The sequence below is a fragment of the Glycine soja genome, chromosome 1 (assembly GCF_004193775.1).
Source record: "Glycine soja cultivar W05 chromosome 1, ASM419377v2, whole genome shotgun sequence".
Classification (NCBI taxonomy): domain Eukaryota; kingdom Viridiplantae; phylum Streptophyta; class Magnoliopsida; order Fabales; family Fabaceae; genus Glycine; species Glycine soja.
Window position 1 is genome coordinate 52,387,397 of NC_041002.1, and position 19,441 is coordinate 52,406,837.

A 19,441-nucleotide genomic window follows, 5' to 3' on the forward strand; every position below is an offset into this window, starting at 1 on the left:
TGTTTTGTTGCTTTTGCAACAGTTATCGAGACCTATTCTTCCATTGCAGCTTCATTAGTCCCCCACAAAATTGCATAAATATTAGTGGATGAGTTGAATTTGACATTGGCTTGCAAGTGTCCGACTAATGTGGAGAAGTCATTCTCATTTTTATGTTGGAAAGCCAATATATTCACCGTATTTGAAAGGAGACGAATAACGGTTCTTCAATATAATTGTTTGCAGAGGGTAAGATTCATTGGAAAACGTTTCAAGATAATCATCACAATTCAGAAATTAAACGCTACAAAAATTTAATAATGAAAATGGACTAGGGAAACAGTTCAAATAGTTTATTCAAGTTTAAAAAAGTAACACATGATTCTTTATAAGTTCTAATTACTTATTTAACAAGGTTCACTATCAAATTTATGAATAAACTTTTATTTGATAAAATAATTATTAAATATATACTTAATGAAACTGGTTATCTAACTGTACCCGAAATTATTCCACACGTAAAGCAAGAGGTTGAATGAAAACATTTTATCATACACATAAAAATACCATTCCGAAGAAGGCAATTTAAGGAATAAAAGGATCGAAATATAACCCACAAGCAACGAGACGATTAATACAGGCTCAGGAAATAAAATTCTAAGGCCGTCCACCCCATTCTAGTACACTATTGTAGAATCTTATCACATCTTTTTTAGTAGCATTCACAGCTTCGTGACTTGCATTGCAGCACAGAAGAGGACAAGAGGTACAACAGTGCCGAAACGAAAATATGCAAAAAATAAACTGAAATGGTGAACAGGAATGAGATGTTCTAGATCACAGGATAAACACAAGAACTCCTAAAGGAATGGTCACAAGGCTGATGTATATGCAAACAAGAATCCTGACACCAATATAACTGACAAGAGACAACAAAAAGGCTAGTGTATATATATGATATAAAACAAGTATTCAACAGGAAAAGAGGAAAGGGTAATTATGATTTCTCAGCCACCAACCCTTCTGAGTGTAAGAATCATGTTCCTTCCCTCGGCAGTTCACGAAGTATACAACATACAAATTAACATGATGAACTTTGTGTATCATCCAATCTTACAGGAAATACGATCTCCACACTTTCTCTTTCCTTGATTAAATTAAGGGAGATTGCCCTGTTGAATATTAAGATGCTGTCCATTCATTATGCTGTCTCTAAAATGCAGACGATGATTAAATTATATGGCATACACTATCTCCCCACTGCTATCTACATCAAGCTCAAAGTCAGAGTCTAATTCATCCATGTCATCATCTATTATGTTATCAGCCATAAACTGGTCTAAAGAATAGGTCCCCGCAGCTGGTATGGTGGCTTCTGAAATTATCTGCATGATCGTATCAATGTTCTGCATGGGCTGATCTGATTCTACAAATTGGTTACCCATGATCTTTTCATCCATCAAGTAAGGAGGAAGATTTTTCAGAAACCATTCATTTTGCAATATTTCAGGAATAGTGATTCTCTGTCAAATTAATGTCCAAATGCATAAGGTTCAAATAAATCAATAAACTAGCAAGAGTGGAAGTTAATCCCTACCTTATATAATCAAGAGGTTCGATTCATAATATGCAATCAACAATTTTCCCTGCTGTCTATTATCACAATTTTTTATTATATAGTATTGAATGTGGCCGTGCCTACAATATTCTTATCAATGCTAGATTTACAATCTAAGCAGCGTAGGACCTAGAAAATGGAAGGTATAATATTAAGATGTGTCATAAAAGGTAGACATTCCTATCTGATGCTAGATATAAAACTTAAGTGGCTCTAGACGTAGAAAATGTGAAAAACAGGTGCTCCCTGTCTAACTGCTTTTTTTCATGTTTTTTTTTTAATAAAAAAGAAAGATAATGGAAGTTAGTGGGTGATTTGTGAAGGTAGTTATAATGATAAAATATTAACTTATAAATGTAGTTATAAGGATAAAATGGGCATAAAAATGTGTACACCAAAACACCATATTTCTTTTATATATAGCTATAGATAATATTATTTGTATTAAGGAAGATGCCAAACATAAGGTTATCCTTCATCAACCCAGATCATAATATAGTGCTTGAACTGGGGAAAAAAACTTCTACCAACACTTTCAAGTGGGAGGCTAGTAGTGGTAGTGTATAAAAATGCATCTACAGAACAAAACTCCTCAGGAATTGTATATATGCAGAAGTAGGTGATTTATTAGAAAATAGAAATTACCTCTGCAGGGTCAAAAACAAAGATCCTTGAGATAAGGTGGCGACACTCAGGAGATACTTGAACATTGTCTGGAATGGAATACTGGACACTGAGAACCCTCTGCAAGGAACCAACCAAAACAGGTTGTGCTCACGCAACCAGGAGCTTGTAAAGAAAACATGCAAATATCTTAAATATCAGATCAACCTGAATTGTCTTCCGGAAATCCTTTGGATCATTAGGATCTTCAAAAGGATATGATCCCACTAGCATCACAAACAAGGTTACTCCACATGACCAGACATCTGCAATCTGATATTAAGTGCATGACAACATTAAAAAATCCATTTAATATACCGAACATACACACTAGAAAAATAAAAAATTTAAATGTTCGATCACTGTGCAATCCAATTTCATCACATGGGTGAGACTCAAGAATACACAATTATCTGTAGGAGCTTCATTAGTGTATTGCACATTAAAAATATGAGAAATACAATAACAATAAAAACCACAAGTCCACAACAACCAATCCATTTCCCATTAGGTGAGGTTAGCTACATGAATCAATTGACACCATAATGTTGCAATGTGAATCATGCTATGGCACATAATATTAAGAACCAACAGTTATCTGCTCTCTTATAATTAATAAAAAGAGATTTAAATAAATACTGTAAATTAAGTTAAGAAGTTCAATTAGTGCCAAGACATGAACTATGTATAGACAACAACCAGAAAAACAACAATCTTTGTCTAGAGTTCAGGCTAAAATTACAACTGGAGTCAGTGATGACAGATAGATTATCAAAAAAAAAAAATTGCTTTAGCTCCTTATTCCAGGGTTTATAAGTCAATATAACTCACTAGCCCACAAATTATTTCTATCAAATTATAAGATTAAAAAACTTCGTACCCCATTGCCCAGAGGCTCTTCGCTATGCGAAGGTATGGGGGAGGGATGTTGTACGCAGCCTTACCCTTGCATATGCAAAGAGGCTGTTTCCGGATTCGAACCCATGACCAACAAGTCACCAAGGCACAACTTTACCGCTGCACCAGGGCTCGCCCTCTATCAAATTATAAGATTAATACAGAAAAAGAGTAAGACTATGAAACTAAAAAGTACTCTACCTTGCCATCATACTCTTGCTTCAGCAATACTTCTGGAGCAATATATGCTGGAGTTCCCACAGTTGACTTAGGTTGTGAATGAAGCACGGAAGACTGCCAATAACAAAATCTATTACATTTGCAGGATACAGAAATTGATCAAAACAATTCAAATTCTTTAAAATAAAATAGAATACAAAGGACGAAAGAAAAATCCAACTATTAATGGACCTCAATGTGTCGTTACATGAACATGGATGACCTCTATTTTAATTACAATGTACCATAAAATATACAACACAAATGCAAGTTGAATTATCTTAATAACACCGCAAAGGTGTGCAACAGCTAAATGATCAGATGCCTCAAGAACCTCAGGAAACATTTCAGTTTTTTGTTGTCCTCCTGTACGTGAAACATTGAAACATAAATACAAAAGAAGAAAGTTCAAAGATCAGAACAGAGCAAGGGAATGCAATGATCAACTTAAATTCAAATTGGCTACTGTTAAATGGATTTTCTCCTTCACAAATGTAAATAAATCCTGTCAGAAAAACACTAACTAACAGCAGATCCACACCTCTACAAATTCTTTAATCTTCTACTATATACCAATCTATAATACGTTCCACAATATCCTACTATGTATATTCATTCCTCAAGAACCCAGAATGTCCACCCATAGGAGTGAAACGGAATACTTTCAAAAGTAAAGGGGGAAAAACAGAAGCTGAGGAATAAGGTATTTACAACCTGCCCTTAAGCATAAAACACCCGTGTAAACTGAAGTACAGAACCCAAGTCTAGTAAACCAAAAGTACATCTAGAGTATTAATCAATAAAGGTAACAAAATATCTGAAACCAAAAGATGTGACACGGCTTGGACCCCAAATATCAGAGTGAATGGTGGAAAAAGCAGAGTTACATCTTGTTTCAGTTCTTTTTGGAAAAGACGACCTAACATGTTTTCCTAACTGACATGACTCACTTCAAGACTTGAAGTTTGTTGAGACTAGGAACCATTTTCTTCAGCTTAGACAAGTGCGGATGACCCAAGCGATCATGCAAAAGCTTAGGAGACAGAGACATAAAACAAGACACTGATGAACTCATTTCCAAATAGTAGAGACCTCTGGATTCATGTCCTACGCCAATCAACTGACCTGTACCACATTCCTGTATAACAAAGGAATCAACATCGAATGTTACAAAACAATTTAATGCTTTTGCTAGCTGACTAAGAGAAACTAAATTGAAAGGACAGTTAGGGACAAAAAGGACTGGATCCAAGTTTAAGGACGGAGAAATAGAGCCTTTGCCGACTCCTTTAGAAGTGACTTTGGTGCCATTTGCTAGTGTGATTAGATGAAGAATTTTAGGAGGAGACAGAGAGGTGAATAGAGAACTATGATCAGAAGCACCTGAATCAATTACCCATGGATCTTAACTATCCACAGAATGAGAGATGCAAGTTGTTGAAGTACTTGGGCCTGAGGATGATTGAACCTAACTGTTGGACTTCAGCTGGAGGTACTCTTGATACTCCTCTTCAAAAAACTTTGGCTCATGTGTTTTCGATGTGGAGACATTTGCTGTTTTCTCAGGCTAGCCAACTATATCATAGCAGGAGTCTCGAGTGTGGCCCCTTATCTTACAATGTGTAGTAAAGCTGACCATTTCTGCCACCACCACATCCTCCACGTCCACGATTTTCGTGGCCTCTTCCTCTTCCTCTTCCTTGACTGGACACCATTGCTGAAGATTCAGTAAGCTCAAGTGAATTTTCATTCTTTCTCGGATTAGGAACACGAAGAAGGCATGTAAGAAGACTCTTCATTGAGGGAACTTCTTCATTAGTCAAAACTTGATCACGAATATGATCGAAATCTGGGTTCATGGCCCGCAAGGCCAGCACCATATACAGGTTGTCATGCTTTCTTCTCATTTCTTCCACTAACTCAGCATCTAGGAACATTCTTAATTCTTCAACTGCAGACTGAAACTGTGCTACAAACGAGGTCATATCATGATTTGTTTAAGAGAGGTCAATTTGTCAACTGCATCATACAATCTCTAAATATCATTGTCATAAATCTTTTGGGCCTTTTTCCAAAAGGAGTAACATGTTTTGAAATACCTTAAGGTCACTAAGATGTTTGGCTTTACTGACTGTCACTGCAAGGCACAAAGCTGGAAATCAAGTTGTTTCCATTGTTCTTGTTTTTCTGCAGGTATTTCAGTAACCTGCTTCTGAGTGCTCATGATGTCCTTGGCCAAGGAACCAAAGTTCAACAGAAGAGGACCTGGACAAGTAGTTTTTGCTGCCATTCAGCTTTTCTGAGGTTATGACTGGTGTCCCAGAAAACAAAACAGTGGGACCCACAGTGGAACTGACAGTGGGACCAACTCAGGAGGAAGCTCCAGAAGGATTTGTGGAGGCCATCTCACAACAAGAGACAAAGACAGAAGATTCGCACAAAGAGAACCTTCAAATTTTCCAACTTGAAGAAACACTGACGTTGAAGAGAGATAATGAAGATTTGAGAGCAGAATAGGGCCCAGATAGGTCCGGCGAACCTTTTTGGACTGTCAGAGCACAATTCTGACTGGTAGAAGGTGACGCGTGGATCTCACACTCCAAGAAAGGCGTCGTGGGGAAGCTGGGCATGACGGCGCGTAGCAGACTTTAGGAGCGCGTGAGTGGATAGGTCGCGCTCACTGAGGTGCACCAAACCCTGGTTTCTCCGGAGTTATAGCTGACGGCGGACTGACAGCAAACAGTGGCGCCGGTGATAATCAGGTAGAGCGGGATCACTTGAATGTAACTAGAGATGATTGAATGGAAATCCTCAAGTGTGTTCTCTACACTTAGGCTCTATTATATTAGAAAACTTAGCTTACTCAGTAAGCTGAAGAGAGGTAAGTACAAAATACAGAGCTTTGAACAAAGCAGGTATGCAAGAGACAAAAATAAAATGTAAGCTACTACTCTAGGTACATCATGACCTATTTTCCAACATTTACAATCATCCTGTAAATTCTCAATTATTTGCTTCAGCTTCGGATCAGCAGTACTTCATATTAGAGCTCTTTTCCTTGTTCGCAAATTGGTCAAGAAATCAACACCAAGAATTCCCCTTCCTCATGAATGCAGTACAAGTCATCTTCTCTCTTCCCAGCTTGTAGACCACTCCAAAATGGTACCCCAATAACATTGATACCCAGCATGGAACCGATTACAACTAGCCACCTTTTGTTGCAACAAATATTTTAAGCACGTTTGGTCAATAAAAACTATGAAACTTCTGCCAATAAGGTAATGTCTCCAATGTTGTACTGCTAGCACTAGAGCATTAATTCTTTCTCATATACTGACTCCTACCTATAACGAGATGAACACAATGTCTGCAATATACTCTTCAATTGTTCCCATTTGACAAAGATAAAAAAGATCTTCAATCATATTGTTGTAATGACAATCTCCATACACTCTCAGTGCTTGCTTCAATCTAGTCCAAGTCAAATGTTCTTTGGTCTCCTTCAACAAATTAAACAAGTGGATGGTAGCACCATCCATGCTTAGCTTAGCCAACTTAACTTCAACTTCATCCGACATACTTTGAACTTTGAAATGAGTCCCCACCCCATTTATACACCCAACAGGATCCATGCCATCAATTAGGGGAAGCTCAACCTTACAAACCGCCATAAAATACTCATCAATGGGGTCTTTGACCAGCAACGAAGTTCCTCCTCCACTACCAAGGGTCACACCATCACCCATATTGCTTCCACTACCTCGTTCATCAAACGAGCATGGATCCAACATTTTTGAAGAAGTCATTGCTTAAATTACCATTGAAAACTTCATTGAATCCTTGAATGCAACAACTTTGGCTTCCAGCACTTCTACTTTATCCACCATCTATGGAGGCATGAGTCAGCCTTCCACAAATGGAGTCTGAGCCATTTACTATGCAAAACTAACTTCCACTGTTCCTCCATTTCCCTATATTCACCCCACACCCCCAACCAACCTGCCAACTTATCATTCTCCTAATTCTCTTCTCACTAGTTTTCCTCTTCTTATAAATACTTTCCAAATCCTGGACGTTTCAGAATTCAAGCCTACATTCTGGTCTAGCACTCTATCACTTAGCCTTGGGATAAGCCCAATTCTAATGAATGGATCAGGCACAAATTTAATTAATAATTCAGATGATCAAAATTCGCAATGATAATCATGCACAATTGTCCCTTCCAATAACAAAAATGAATAAAATCACCTTTTAGAAACTTAAGGAGATAGCTACCCAAGTTCAATGCAGTAGTCTATATTAGTAGAACAAAATAGCTTCATAAGAAAACTAAAGAACAACCTTATGGAGAAAGTAATTTGCAGATATGCTAGTTTTCGAAGGAGCCTGAGCTGCTATTAGAAAGGTGCAATTAAATATATGACAAAAGTATTATTTAAAGGTAAACTTACTGAACCAGAGTCTACACTTCCCAGTAAAATATATAAGCAAGGAACCCACACTATGATGAAGAAACACTTACCTTGGAGTATCCAAAATCACATATCTTCAAATGAAGCGCCGGGCTTCCATCCAACAACGTGTTTTCCAACTTCAGGTCCCGGTGACACACTTCCTTCATGAGGAGACATATTATGATGCATAAGACTCAAAAGATTGACACATTGCCTATACTACATTCTAGCGTAGGTTAAATTTATATCAGATAATGTGGGAGAAAGAGATCAGTTACCATTGCATGACAATAGCTGACCCCAGATATGAGTTGTTGAAAGAAGAAACGAGCCTGTGGCATGACAATGGGTTAATAGTTACACAGGAAATAGAGAGCTAGCACAAGCAAAAGTAAACAAATTGTATAAGAACCTCATCCTCATTAAAACGCCCTGCATTGCAGATTTTCTCAAATAGTTCTCCACCAGATGCATATTCCATTACAATGGCCAGATGAGTAGGTGTTAAAATAACCTGAGTCAAATATCAAAGAACATTTTCCATGAATATGATTATTGTACCTCTGAACATAAAAATATATAAATACAAATATATACCAACCTCCTTAAACCTGATAATGTTAGGATGTCTTAGAGACCTGTGATTAATGATTTCTCTTTTAACATTTTCATCAATCTGTGACACACAGCAAATGATAGGGAAGAGATAAGTCCACTGCTTCATCAACATGAAAAAGAAAGAAAGTGGCAACAAATAAAGATTGATCTAAAAGATCATACTTGAATCATAGTATGATTTAGAACACCCAAAAAGATTTCCTTGTTTCACTATTTCTTTTGTGAAACTGTAAACCTAAAATTTACTTAAACCACGTGATCTGGATTCACCACCTGAACCAGTCCAACATTTGACTGCACACCTCCTTATGCAAAAACCCTTCTTGGCTTGAAGCATAGACAACAGAGGCCCACATTACATTGTGCTGAAATTTATCTTCTATTTAGATTAGAAGAATGGGATAATAAGGACCGAACTACAGATCACATGATTATAGAAGCTTCAATGCCATGTCATGAACCAACTATTCCAAAAGCTCGAGCTAACTGGTGAAAGCACACAATTGGCATTGTATCTAACATTATCCCAACAGCTCAAGCTCTCGCACGAGAATGATTTTTATCAATTTATGTCTCACACTCCATAAACTCCACACTTAATCTAGTGCACAATCAGAAGAACCAAAACCAAGCCAGACAAACAATAAACACCAGATCCCCACTTAAACTTTCCCTCATTTCTTCAGCAGCCTCTCCTCATCAATGAAACTTACCTATCATCCTTTAAGTTAGTTCTAAACATACTTATGCAGCAACACATGAGTAGAAGATTTTATTTTATTTTTTCAAAAAATAATGACAACAGCAGAAAGTTATAATTAGAAAAAGGTAGGAAGATAAACTGAATTGCCACATTGATGACACTTCAATCACCAGCACCCAATTAGAAAACCGAAAAAGTGCATGATTAATTGATAACTAGCATTCTCTCTTTCCGTTTTCCCTACGCATCATTAACTGGCTCCAGTAGCCAGCTGAGCTACGCAAATTTTCCGTATTCAGCAACCATATCCCTAGCAGACGTCACCAAAACTAACGAAACAGCCCAAAAGAACTTAACGGCAGAAAAAAAAAATTATTTCACAAGCACCGAAACAAAAATAGAAACCCAAACCATCGTATTACGAGGTAGCATCATACGTCAGCATCAATATACAACCGACACCAATAAAAGGAAAACGATCATGTGAATTATTTTTTTTCCTTCCTTTTTCTCCTTGCCACCCCAAAAAAATCGAAAACCTTTATTTTTTTTTGTTGATTGGCACTAACCTTATCTCCGCGTTCAATATACTTGACAGCAACAAGCTCTTGCGTCTGTTTATCCCTCATAAGCCTTGCGACGCCGAAATTCCCGGAGCCAATATCCCGAACGAAATCGTAGCGGTCGCTATCGTGCATGATCGGCATGTCCACGCCAGGTCCGGTCGCCGGCCGATCCATCGGTTGAAGAAGCAAAGGAGGATACGGCGGTGGTGGTTGCGGATGCGGAGAAAGATTCGGCGACCGGTGAGTGAGGGAGTGAGAGAGAGAGAGAGAGAGTGCAAGTGGGAAGGAAGACTTGTGAGAGATAGTGACGACGTCGTTTTGCGGATGACGCCGGCTAAGGTTGTTTGCCTCGTAAGCAGCATTTTCGTGTTTGCGAGTATTATTTATTGCCCAAAATGCTGAGCCCACAGTTTTCTTTACTGTTGCGCTTATTTTATTTAATTTTGCCTTGTGTCTCACTTCACTTACTTTGTAGTGATGTAATGTAAAGTGAAATTGGGCATTTATCTATTTATCTATCTAATCTAAATCTAGCATTGGATGGGGGCTAGTATGTATTTTGTTGACTGGTTGAGTGTTGTTGTCAGACCATGCCCACTTGACTTGAGATTTTCTCTGTCTTGTATTGTTGTATTACAAAAATGATAGCGGCTTCCCTCATTGGACCAAGTCCATGTGGCACGGTCCATTCTCTTTGCTTTACTGTGAATTGTGATTCTCACACCAACTCAAATGTATTCTTTGAATCATTATATAATGCAGTTATGTATTCAGAATTTGAACCCAAAGTTACACCAATCATACACTAGTTAATCCACCCACTTAGTAGTTGCTTCTTTCATTTTAAATTACTATGCCTTTCAACATAAATTTATTATTAAATTATAATATAAATATTATATGTGTGTATAATGTCGGAAGTGAAGAGAATGGCACACAAAGAATGAAGGATGATCATGGTCTTATCAATGAATAGTGGTGATGTGTGGGAGGAGGGGGAATGAGGTCGCTACAATTGATGTTGGTTTCATAGTGTTAGTGTGGAAAGTTAGAGAAAGGAAATGAAAGCCAAATTCTGATTGATGAGGATGACTTGTACGCGATATACGATTTCAACCAATTTGTGTTGTCGTCCATGAGTATGGTGTGAAGTGTTCTTCCCATTTACTGCAAACCAAGTTTTAATGATCTTCTGATTCACATATTACATTCACATGTGTTTCCTTTCTTTTCTTACAACATCTTTTAAACGATCTTTACCCAGACCAATATGAAGAGTACATCTAGTTAAAAATCACTTTGATAGTAATTAATGGCCTAGAGGAACTATTGGTGATGGACGCCTTGATTTTAAACAAGAAGTCAACAACTATGCTTTTTGGATCATTTTTATAGTGGAGGAAAAATGTAGGAAGAAATGATTTTGAGAAGAAAAAAACTTTTTTTATTTGCTGAATATCAAATTTACAAATTGTACTATATTTATACTTGTTATATTTTAAAAATAAGTTTACTCTATCAACCAAATAAAATGAATCCTTCCAACTCACAGAAAAAAAATATTCTCAATTTAATTTTAATATTATATACAAATATAAATGAACACCAAAAATAATAATTTTGGTGTTGATTGGGCTAAAGAAGAAAGGAAGAAAGAAAAAACATGTGTTTGTTCATTTTTTTTATATAATATGATTGATTATTTATTTGTTTTGAGTTAGTTACCTTTTGTTCATAGTATTTGTTAGCTCAGCAATATAACACGTAATGATAAGTAGAAAAAAAGAGAGGGTGAAGTAGAGAGTTTCGCCTAGTTAACTATTAGAGTTAGAGGTGAGTAAATCGGACGACTAAACTCATCTAAGATTTGTTCATGTTGGCCTGCATTTTCAATGGGTCGATCTAGCCCAGTTTGTAAAATAAGTGGACTATATTTTGTTGGTTATGATTACCCAACAGGCCGAAGATTAAAAAAAATAGTATTTGAAAATACAAAAGAAAACTACAAAACAAAAAATAACTAGAATTCTAAATTATCATTTTATATTTTATTTTTTGGGATATATTATTTTTCAACAATTATAAAACTTAATAATATAATAAAACACAATTTTCTAATAAAGAGTCTAAATAATGACAATGAGATAATAAAAAAGGAGTCAGAAAATGACATTATAATTTACTAATAAGTAACATTGCCTATATATATATATATATCAACCAAATAATAAGAATAACAATACAATAAGTTAATTATTAAAAATAATGTCTATTGAAAATAATTAATAGAAATTATTTTAATGGTCCACATACCAACTGGTTAATCCACAAGCCCAACACACTAATACAAATTATGCAAACCACAAAAGCCTATTCTAAATGGACCTCGTTAATTCTGATGTCCGCACAACTATTTAACTATGCTATATTTCCATTCTCCATTATGGACCTTATTATTCCTACACACATGATTTATATGTTCACCTCCAACTTTATCATTTTTTGGACAGAAATATCCTTAACAAGAAGGTATTTTCATTATGCATTTGAACAAGATTTGCCTAAATACACAATAGAAATATATTTTCATTGTGTATCTTAACTAAATCATGTCAAGATATACAACAAAAATATATTTTTTAGTTTTGTATGGGACAATATTTGTTAAGATAAATAAACTTTTTTAAATACATTCTCATGTTACCTGTTACTGTTAGATCTAATAAAAATAAGTATTTTTTTTACCAACTGATAAATATTATTATCGAGGAAAAAAATAAACGAAGGAGATGATAACAAATTTAAAAGTAATCACAAGGAAGAAAAATACATCAATTGCATTATGTATCGCTGTATTATTCAGAAAAAAATATATAGCACTGTATCGAAACAACAGACATGAATAAAAACAAAATTTAAGATTAACACTACAAATATTGCCATCTTTTATCCAGGAAACCAGGTATAACGTTAATTTCATCGTACAAATTATTAAAGTAAAATTTCAAATCAATTAAAAAAATAAGGACAAAATGATTGTCTTAATTTTGGTACATAATTTCGACACTCAATTTTTTTCAAACACTTAATTAAGGACGGAGGCTAATTATTTTTTTCTCCTATTACATTATATTATCCATATTTTTTATTTTCTATATCTCTTTCACTTCGTGTGTTATAACATTTTAGGTGTCTGAAAATTATTTTTCATAAAAATAATATGGAGAACTGGGGCACGTGTGGCGCTGGCAAGTCGTAACTGCTTCCTCCTTATTCCTTAACTTCACGAGTAACGAGAAACGGGCAAGCAAGAAATAGAGACAGAAAAGAGAAGTTTTTATTTTTATTATTATTATTAGTTGTGGACAAAAGCATTTGGTGCTTCTTTCTATTTTAACTAAAAAATTAAAAGAAAAAAAATTAAAAGTAAAAAAAATAACATGAAAATAGTGGATAATTATTAAGAGAATTAACAAAGGATAAAACGATATAGTGAAATATGTATACAATAGAATATTTCTTTTATCATTAGTAAGTATAAATTACTTATAATTTGTTATTTCCACTTGTGTCCCCGGCCGAGGTATTCCATTTTCTTTTTCTTCCCTGAGACGGAGTCATTGGGTGAGTCACCCGCTGCAACCCAACTCGTGCATTTGAAGAAAGACAAAAAGGGGTTGGTTTTTGGTTTTGGTTTTGGTTTGGTTAACTCCCTCTTCCTCTTCTACTCTCACCCATGGTCTCCGAATCCGAACTCATCGGCCGCCTCCGCGAGTTTCTCCGGAGCTCCGACCTCAACACCACCACAACCGCCACCGTCCGCCGCCAGTTGGAGGCCGATTTCGGAATCGATTTATCCGACCGAAAGGCATTCATTAGGGAACAGGTCGACTTGTTCCTCCAGACCGAACACAACCAACCACAACAAGAGGAACGCCAAAACGACGACGTCGAGGAACAAGAAGAGGATGCGCCTAATAATCCCGAACAAAGCCAACCCTCCGATTCCAAAGAAGAAACCGATGAAGAAGAAGAAGGCGAAGAGGAAGAAGATAAACCTGAACAGGCCAAAAATGCCAAGAAGAATAAAGGACGGTTAGTCAGTTTTTCGCTTTCGATTGAAAACTAAACATTTGCGTTTTTTCTTTCAATTTTCTTCGGATTCTAAGTGTGAGGTTTCAACGAATTTGATTGGCGGTTACTGCGAGCGTAGATTCCATGCCATTTTGCAATCATGGCGTCATCGTTGGATGTTCATTTTAGGGGATTTTCCCTTTTTTAAAATAATAAATAAATAAAAACTGATGATTGCTGTGTGATGTCACTGCCTCACAGGCACTTGTCTTTCTGTTATTTTGAACAATTGGGGTCCACTCTCAGACTATGCTACGTTGCTCTCTATAAAAATTTGTGTGCTTTTCAAGTTAGTGACGAGGTTACTTGCCTTGCAGGTTTACATGAACCAAAAGTGTTCAATTTTAGTTTTTTTTTTATTATGCATCTCATTCTTTGCTTTGCCTAGCAATCTAGTGTCCTTAAGCATGCTTTCTGCTACGATAATGCCAATCACGGATCAATTTTTAATTCTTTTTCGGCTCTCTGCATTTGTGAAGATTGCAGTGAGTAACATGTTCTCATTTACTGGTCTATGACACTGCTATCAAATTAGCAGTTCAGTGTACCTATTCCACAATTGTAGAATCAGGCCCTCGTTTTTGGAATTGTTGATTGTGAAGTGAATTTTTCTGTCACCTCACTCGTTTCCTTGGATTTAGGCAGCAGTTGCTTTAGCAAGAAGTTCCTCAGAAAACTTTTGATCACGCAATGGGATGTTCTAATCCCTCTTAATATATATTTAGTCACTTTTGCTAATTGTTACTATGGTTGGATACTTGGATCCCTGAAGTGAAATGCTGATACTCATACAATTGAATGATTGCTGACTGGAGAATTGATCCATTGGTGGCCTTTTTAAGTTGTACCGTCACCAAGTCAAATTCTTTCCCTTCCCCAAACTACAAATTTTTTTTAAAAAAAGTATGTAAAGCACTATTATATATTCGTCATTATATTAACACTTTGCTTATCTCCTAAGATTTTTGAAGCAAACACGATCTGAATGCTGGTGTAACTCTATCAAGACCATTGGCTTTTGCTGTCTTTAGTCCAAGAGTAAGAAAATATAGACTTAAACTGCAGTACAGTGTTTTTCTTGAACTATTATCCGCAAGCAACTTATTAATTTTTATAGCTCTGGAGCCATGGCAGTAAATCATTCTCAAAAAAAAGTTTCTAAATCACTCATGAAAATTTTCTCTAGAGCAAGAATTAAGATTCTAATTCTAATATGATACTACATGTTAATATATACAAGTACCATTGGTGTTGCTACATAAAATATATACAGGTACCTAAGTGTAAATATTTTCCATTGGTGATGCCCTTGTTTTAACAGCTTCTGTTTCATCTTGTGCTTCAGATCTAACAAGTTAGGTGATGAGGTAGTAAAGAAAAGAGGTGGTGGTTTTTGCAAATTATGTAGCCTGTCTCCGCAACTTCAGGAATTCATGGAAGCTCCAGAAATGGCCAGAACTGAGGTATACATTCTTTTATCATTTCTTTCTGTTATTTATGTAAAAATTGTAATTAAGATAGATTACTCCACACTACTTGTCAAGGTTACCTAAAATTTCTTTAAAAGTGTGTATGTAATGTAATTCTGTTTCTGGCCTTATAGCATCTATTCAAAATGTTGCCCTTAGGTTGTTAAGCAATTATGGGTCTATATTAGGGAGAAAAATTTGCAAGACCCGAACAACAGACGGAATATAATTTGCGATGAGCGATTGCGTTCCCTTTTTAATGTCAATTCCATCAACATGTTCCAAATGAATAAAGCATTGTCAAAGCATATCTGGCCATTGGAATCAGATGATGGTATGCTACTACAACCTTACCCTTTCTTGTTATTATTATGTTATTTCCAAGTAGGGATGTTGATTATTCTTTTAGATTGTTATTTTTCATTGTATTTTTTAGACCAGACATCTATCTTTTAAATTCCTCCAGGTGGCCTTATTGTGATTGTAGGGTTTCCAACACCTTAAAATTGTGAAGTTTTCTGTTTGAGAGTTTCTTGTCAAAGTATTTTTTTGGGACCTGGTATTAGGCATGATAAAATTATACCACTGCTTTGTGCACCAAACCTATTTACGTATTTTTACATTAAAAAAGAACTTCTATCATTTTATAATATATCCATTGTAATGATTGTTCACTTTTATTTGATGAGACTGCAAACTTTTGCTTCCCTGTTTCATTCTTTTAGTCAATATTTTGTAGATAATTAAAAAAATGTTTAAATTGCATCTCTTGATATAGTTGTCCAGGTGAAGTCCACACCAAAGGAAAAGCAGAAGAAGCAAGAGAGAGATGATGGTATGAATCATGGATTTGGTTAATATTCTATATTATTTGTCTACCTGATCAGTCAGTTCCTTGCCAATTATAAACTCTTTCTCCTGCATACTTTTATCCCTGTTTACATATTTTTGTTTATATTTTCAATTTTTAATTGTTCATAATATTCCTTTTTTACTTATTGGGGAAAAAAATGAGAAATAATGTGTGTAGTGTATTTATATTGGAAATCATTTGAACACACAGCAACAGCAACTGGATAAACTTTATTTGTTTTAGGGATTTAGGGATATTCACGGTATGTGGTACTAGTTTTTCTCATTTAGGGACATTTGTTTTATAGCATACTGCATCATAACCTCTATGACAGATTCAGATGAAGCAAAAAAAAAGGAAAAACGGCAGAAGGGAGGAGGGAAATCAGGTTTTCTTGCTCCTCTTCAGCTATCTGATGCCCTTGTAAACTTCCTTGGTACTGGAGAAAGCGAGTTAGCGAGAACTGATGTCATAAAAAGAATGTGGGATTACATTAAAGGAAACAACCTTCAGGTTTGTCATTGCTCTGAATTGTCCTGTGCCATATAGCTCTGATTTGTGCTGGGCTTGAATAAAGCTCTGATTTATCTCCCCATGTGAAAAGCTTGAAAAGTTCTATTCCATTCAAACTATGTACATTTTGATTGAATAAACTACACAACAGCCAATGCCAGAGTTATCATAGCAATTTCAGATGGTGCACCTCAAGCAATGTACTTTTCAGATTATAACTAGCTTGTGTTGTATATGGTAATGTGAAAAATCATTCCAAGATTTACAGTTGTGTTTCAAGTTAGCTGTTAACCCAATCATAAAATATCCAACTCCCCACAAGCAACAAGCAAGTCCATTGGCACTTTGACTTTTCTGTAAGTCTTTGCCTCTGTCACACTAAGCTTTGACTTTACTGACAGATGCTCATGGTCCCCTCTGTATACATTTATGTTCTTATCTGCTTGGTCTCTTTTCTGATTTCCCTTCCAAGCTGTAAAGCTTCCAACTCCCCTTGACCAAGAAAATTGGCGCTATCTAACTCTATTGTGCCTTCTACTCCTCTGTTTATGCCTTGCATAAACATCTTCATTATCAATCAATACATTCAGAGTATATTTTGTCCGCCAGCATAGAATACGTTCTCATTGCATATGAAGAAAGTTGTAGAATTTCATAATTTGTTCAATGGACATACTTGTTGGAGTGAAAATGGAAGGGAAGAAGGGGATAAAGATGAAATTTAATTGACAATGGACAATCCATGCATCATGTTTAAATAAATTGTGAATCTTCACCTCTTTCCTTTTTTTGTTTCTACTACAAGGTACTACACACACCATAGGTTTCATATTAGATTGTCAACCTTCCACAACCAGTTCTCTTATTAACAGCTATGTACGTGCAGATATTATACGAGACTTAAAATTTGAAATAAATCAAAATAATGTTGTTCAGGTTCTTTCTTTGATCTATGATTATTTTTTCTTAACCATAAATGGAGCTCATTTCTGAATAAAGAATTTTTCAATCATCAACTTTCCCAAAAGCTTTACACTATTCAGTGCAAGTTCATGTATGGCTTCATTACATTTTTACTCTGCCCTATCATGCTAGAGCCCTTTGGGTTTGAGCTTGAAGCGTGGGCAATGCTGGCTACTTTTAAGCTGCATTTCTGAGCTTTGTAATTGTATGGCTTACTGTGTGTTGTTCATGTTAGCTAAAACACTAGTTAAATTTCCGATTGCTTTGTGAAGGATCCTTCTGACAAGAGGAAAATAATATGTGACGAGAAGCTGAAAGAACTCTTTGATGTCGACTCCTTCACTGGCTTCACCGTTACAAAACTGCTGGCTCCTCATTTTATAAAGACAGAGCAGTGAGTTGCTTGTACATTTTATTAAGGTTTTCTTTTTGTGTCCTGTTGGCAAGGTCTGGCAACAGGAGGAATAGAAATTAGTAAAATGACAGATTTTCTGTAATTTTTTCTTGAAGATTTTAATGTTATGTGACCGTTTATTTTGTTTTAAATTATCCTGTTTTGCCACTTGGCAGTTGAAAATTTTGTATATTTGATTCCTGAAGTTGCAAGGACAATGTTGACTTTATATTCTCCTGCGCCAGTTGGCAGAATAGGAGAATACTGATATTGTATGAAGAAAGCAAAAGTAATTGTAATTCGGTCGAGCTAAAAAATCTGGATTTTGCAGTCTAGTTAGGAAACCAGAAGTTGTCAAGTTGAATGAAAAGAACCATCAAAATATGGGAGTTTATGACCAAAGGGTCAAATCCAATCCCCTTTAGGATTGATTGGTTCAGTGGCTTTTATGATGGACAAAATATTATATTGTTTTTTCACTGGAATAAAAAGTCTATTTTATTTATTTATAATTTATAATAGCAAGACTCTTTGAATTTTAATATTTGCTAGTGTTTCATATACATAAGACTCTCTCTTCCCCTAGATTTTTTTGTTTCTTTTGGGGACAATAAGCATGAAAATACAGACTAACTACTCAATTTTGTCGTTACATTTTTATTTTACTATTGACTCAAATTTTAACATGTAATTTTTATTAAATACTAGGGGAAGAGAGACACTCCATGTCTCTTTGAATTTTTTAAATAATAAAAAATCTGAATTTTTTAAATAATAAAAAAACAGAAGTTAAATACAGTTAATAAAAAAATGACAATAAAAAAACTAATAATATAAAAACTGTGAGAAATTAATGTAAGTTAGAAGGAAAATTTAAAATTTAAGTGATTTAAGAGTTAAATTATTCAATAAAATGTGTGGATCAAATGAGGTAATTTTCATTATTAATAGTTATAGATAAAATATAAAATAGTGTAAAAAAATAGGGGAGTTTAAATATGCCTTTGTTTCGGGGAAAAATTATGTACTTCGTAATTTGTTCCTTTATTTTTATGTTTTTCATTTCTTAAATAGTGTTTTAAAACGATAGGGATTTCAAGGACTAAAAATAAATTAAATAAATATTTATATAACAGTAAATAAAAGTATCTATGTATTTTTATATTTAATTTTTACTACCAAAAAAGAAATGATTTTTTGATATTCAGTTATGATTTCCTCAAAAAAAAAATCACTTATGATAAAGAAATTTTTATATTTCCCAAATATTTTTGTTGTTTTTTTTAAAAAAAATTTGAACACACAAATAATATATTTTTTAATACACACTTTAAAATAATTTTCAAAGATTAAATCAAACTAAACTAAAGAAAAATGTCTTTACATTTTTTTTACAAT

The 19,441-nt window shown here is 35.0% G+C and overlaps 2 protein-coding genes across 3 annotated transcripts; one reads left to right on the top strand and one right to left on the bottom strand.

Annotated features, from left to right (window-relative positions):
• Positions 1–758: 758 nt before the first annotated feature.
• Positions 759–10,085, bottom strand: LOC114421424 (serine/threonine-protein kinase SRK2I-like). The gene is made up of 9 exons (XM_028387331.1): positions 9,721–10,085; positions 8,432–8,506; positions 8,243–8,344; positions 8,109–8,162; positions 7,899–7,991; positions 3,359–3,451; positions 2,429–2,533; positions 2,243–2,341; positions 759–1,502 (listed from the first exon to the last, which is right to left on the bottom strand). Exons 1-9 carry the CDS (start codon positions 9,889–9,891, stop codon positions 1,215–1,217), a joined length of 1,080 nt encoding a protein of 359 aa, XP_028243132.1. The 5' UTR covers positions 9,892–10,085; the 3' UTR covers positions 759–1,214.
• A 3,161-nt stretch (positions 10,086–13,246) lies between these two features.
• Positions 13,247–18,342, top strand: LOC114421431 (upstream activation factor subunit spp27-like). Of its 2 annotated transcripts, none has more exons than XM_028387343.1 (6): positions 13,247–13,812; positions 15,197–15,314; positions 15,480–15,654; positions 16,099–16,155; positions 16,481–16,686; positions 17,922–18,342. In XM_028387343.1, the coding sequence occupies exons 1-6, from the start codon at positions 13,454–13,456 to the stop codon at positions 18,045–18,047; spliced, it is 1,041 nt and encodes a 346-aa protein (XP_028243144.1). In that variant the 5' UTR covers positions 13,247–13,453; the 3' UTR covers positions 18,048–18,342. The 2 variants fall into 2 exon arrangements, with proteins under 2 accessions (XP_028243144.1, XP_028243152.1); XM_028387351.1 differs by having other exon boundaries at positions 16,508–16,686.
• The last annotated feature ends 1,099 nt before the right edge of the window (positions 18,343–19,441 follow it).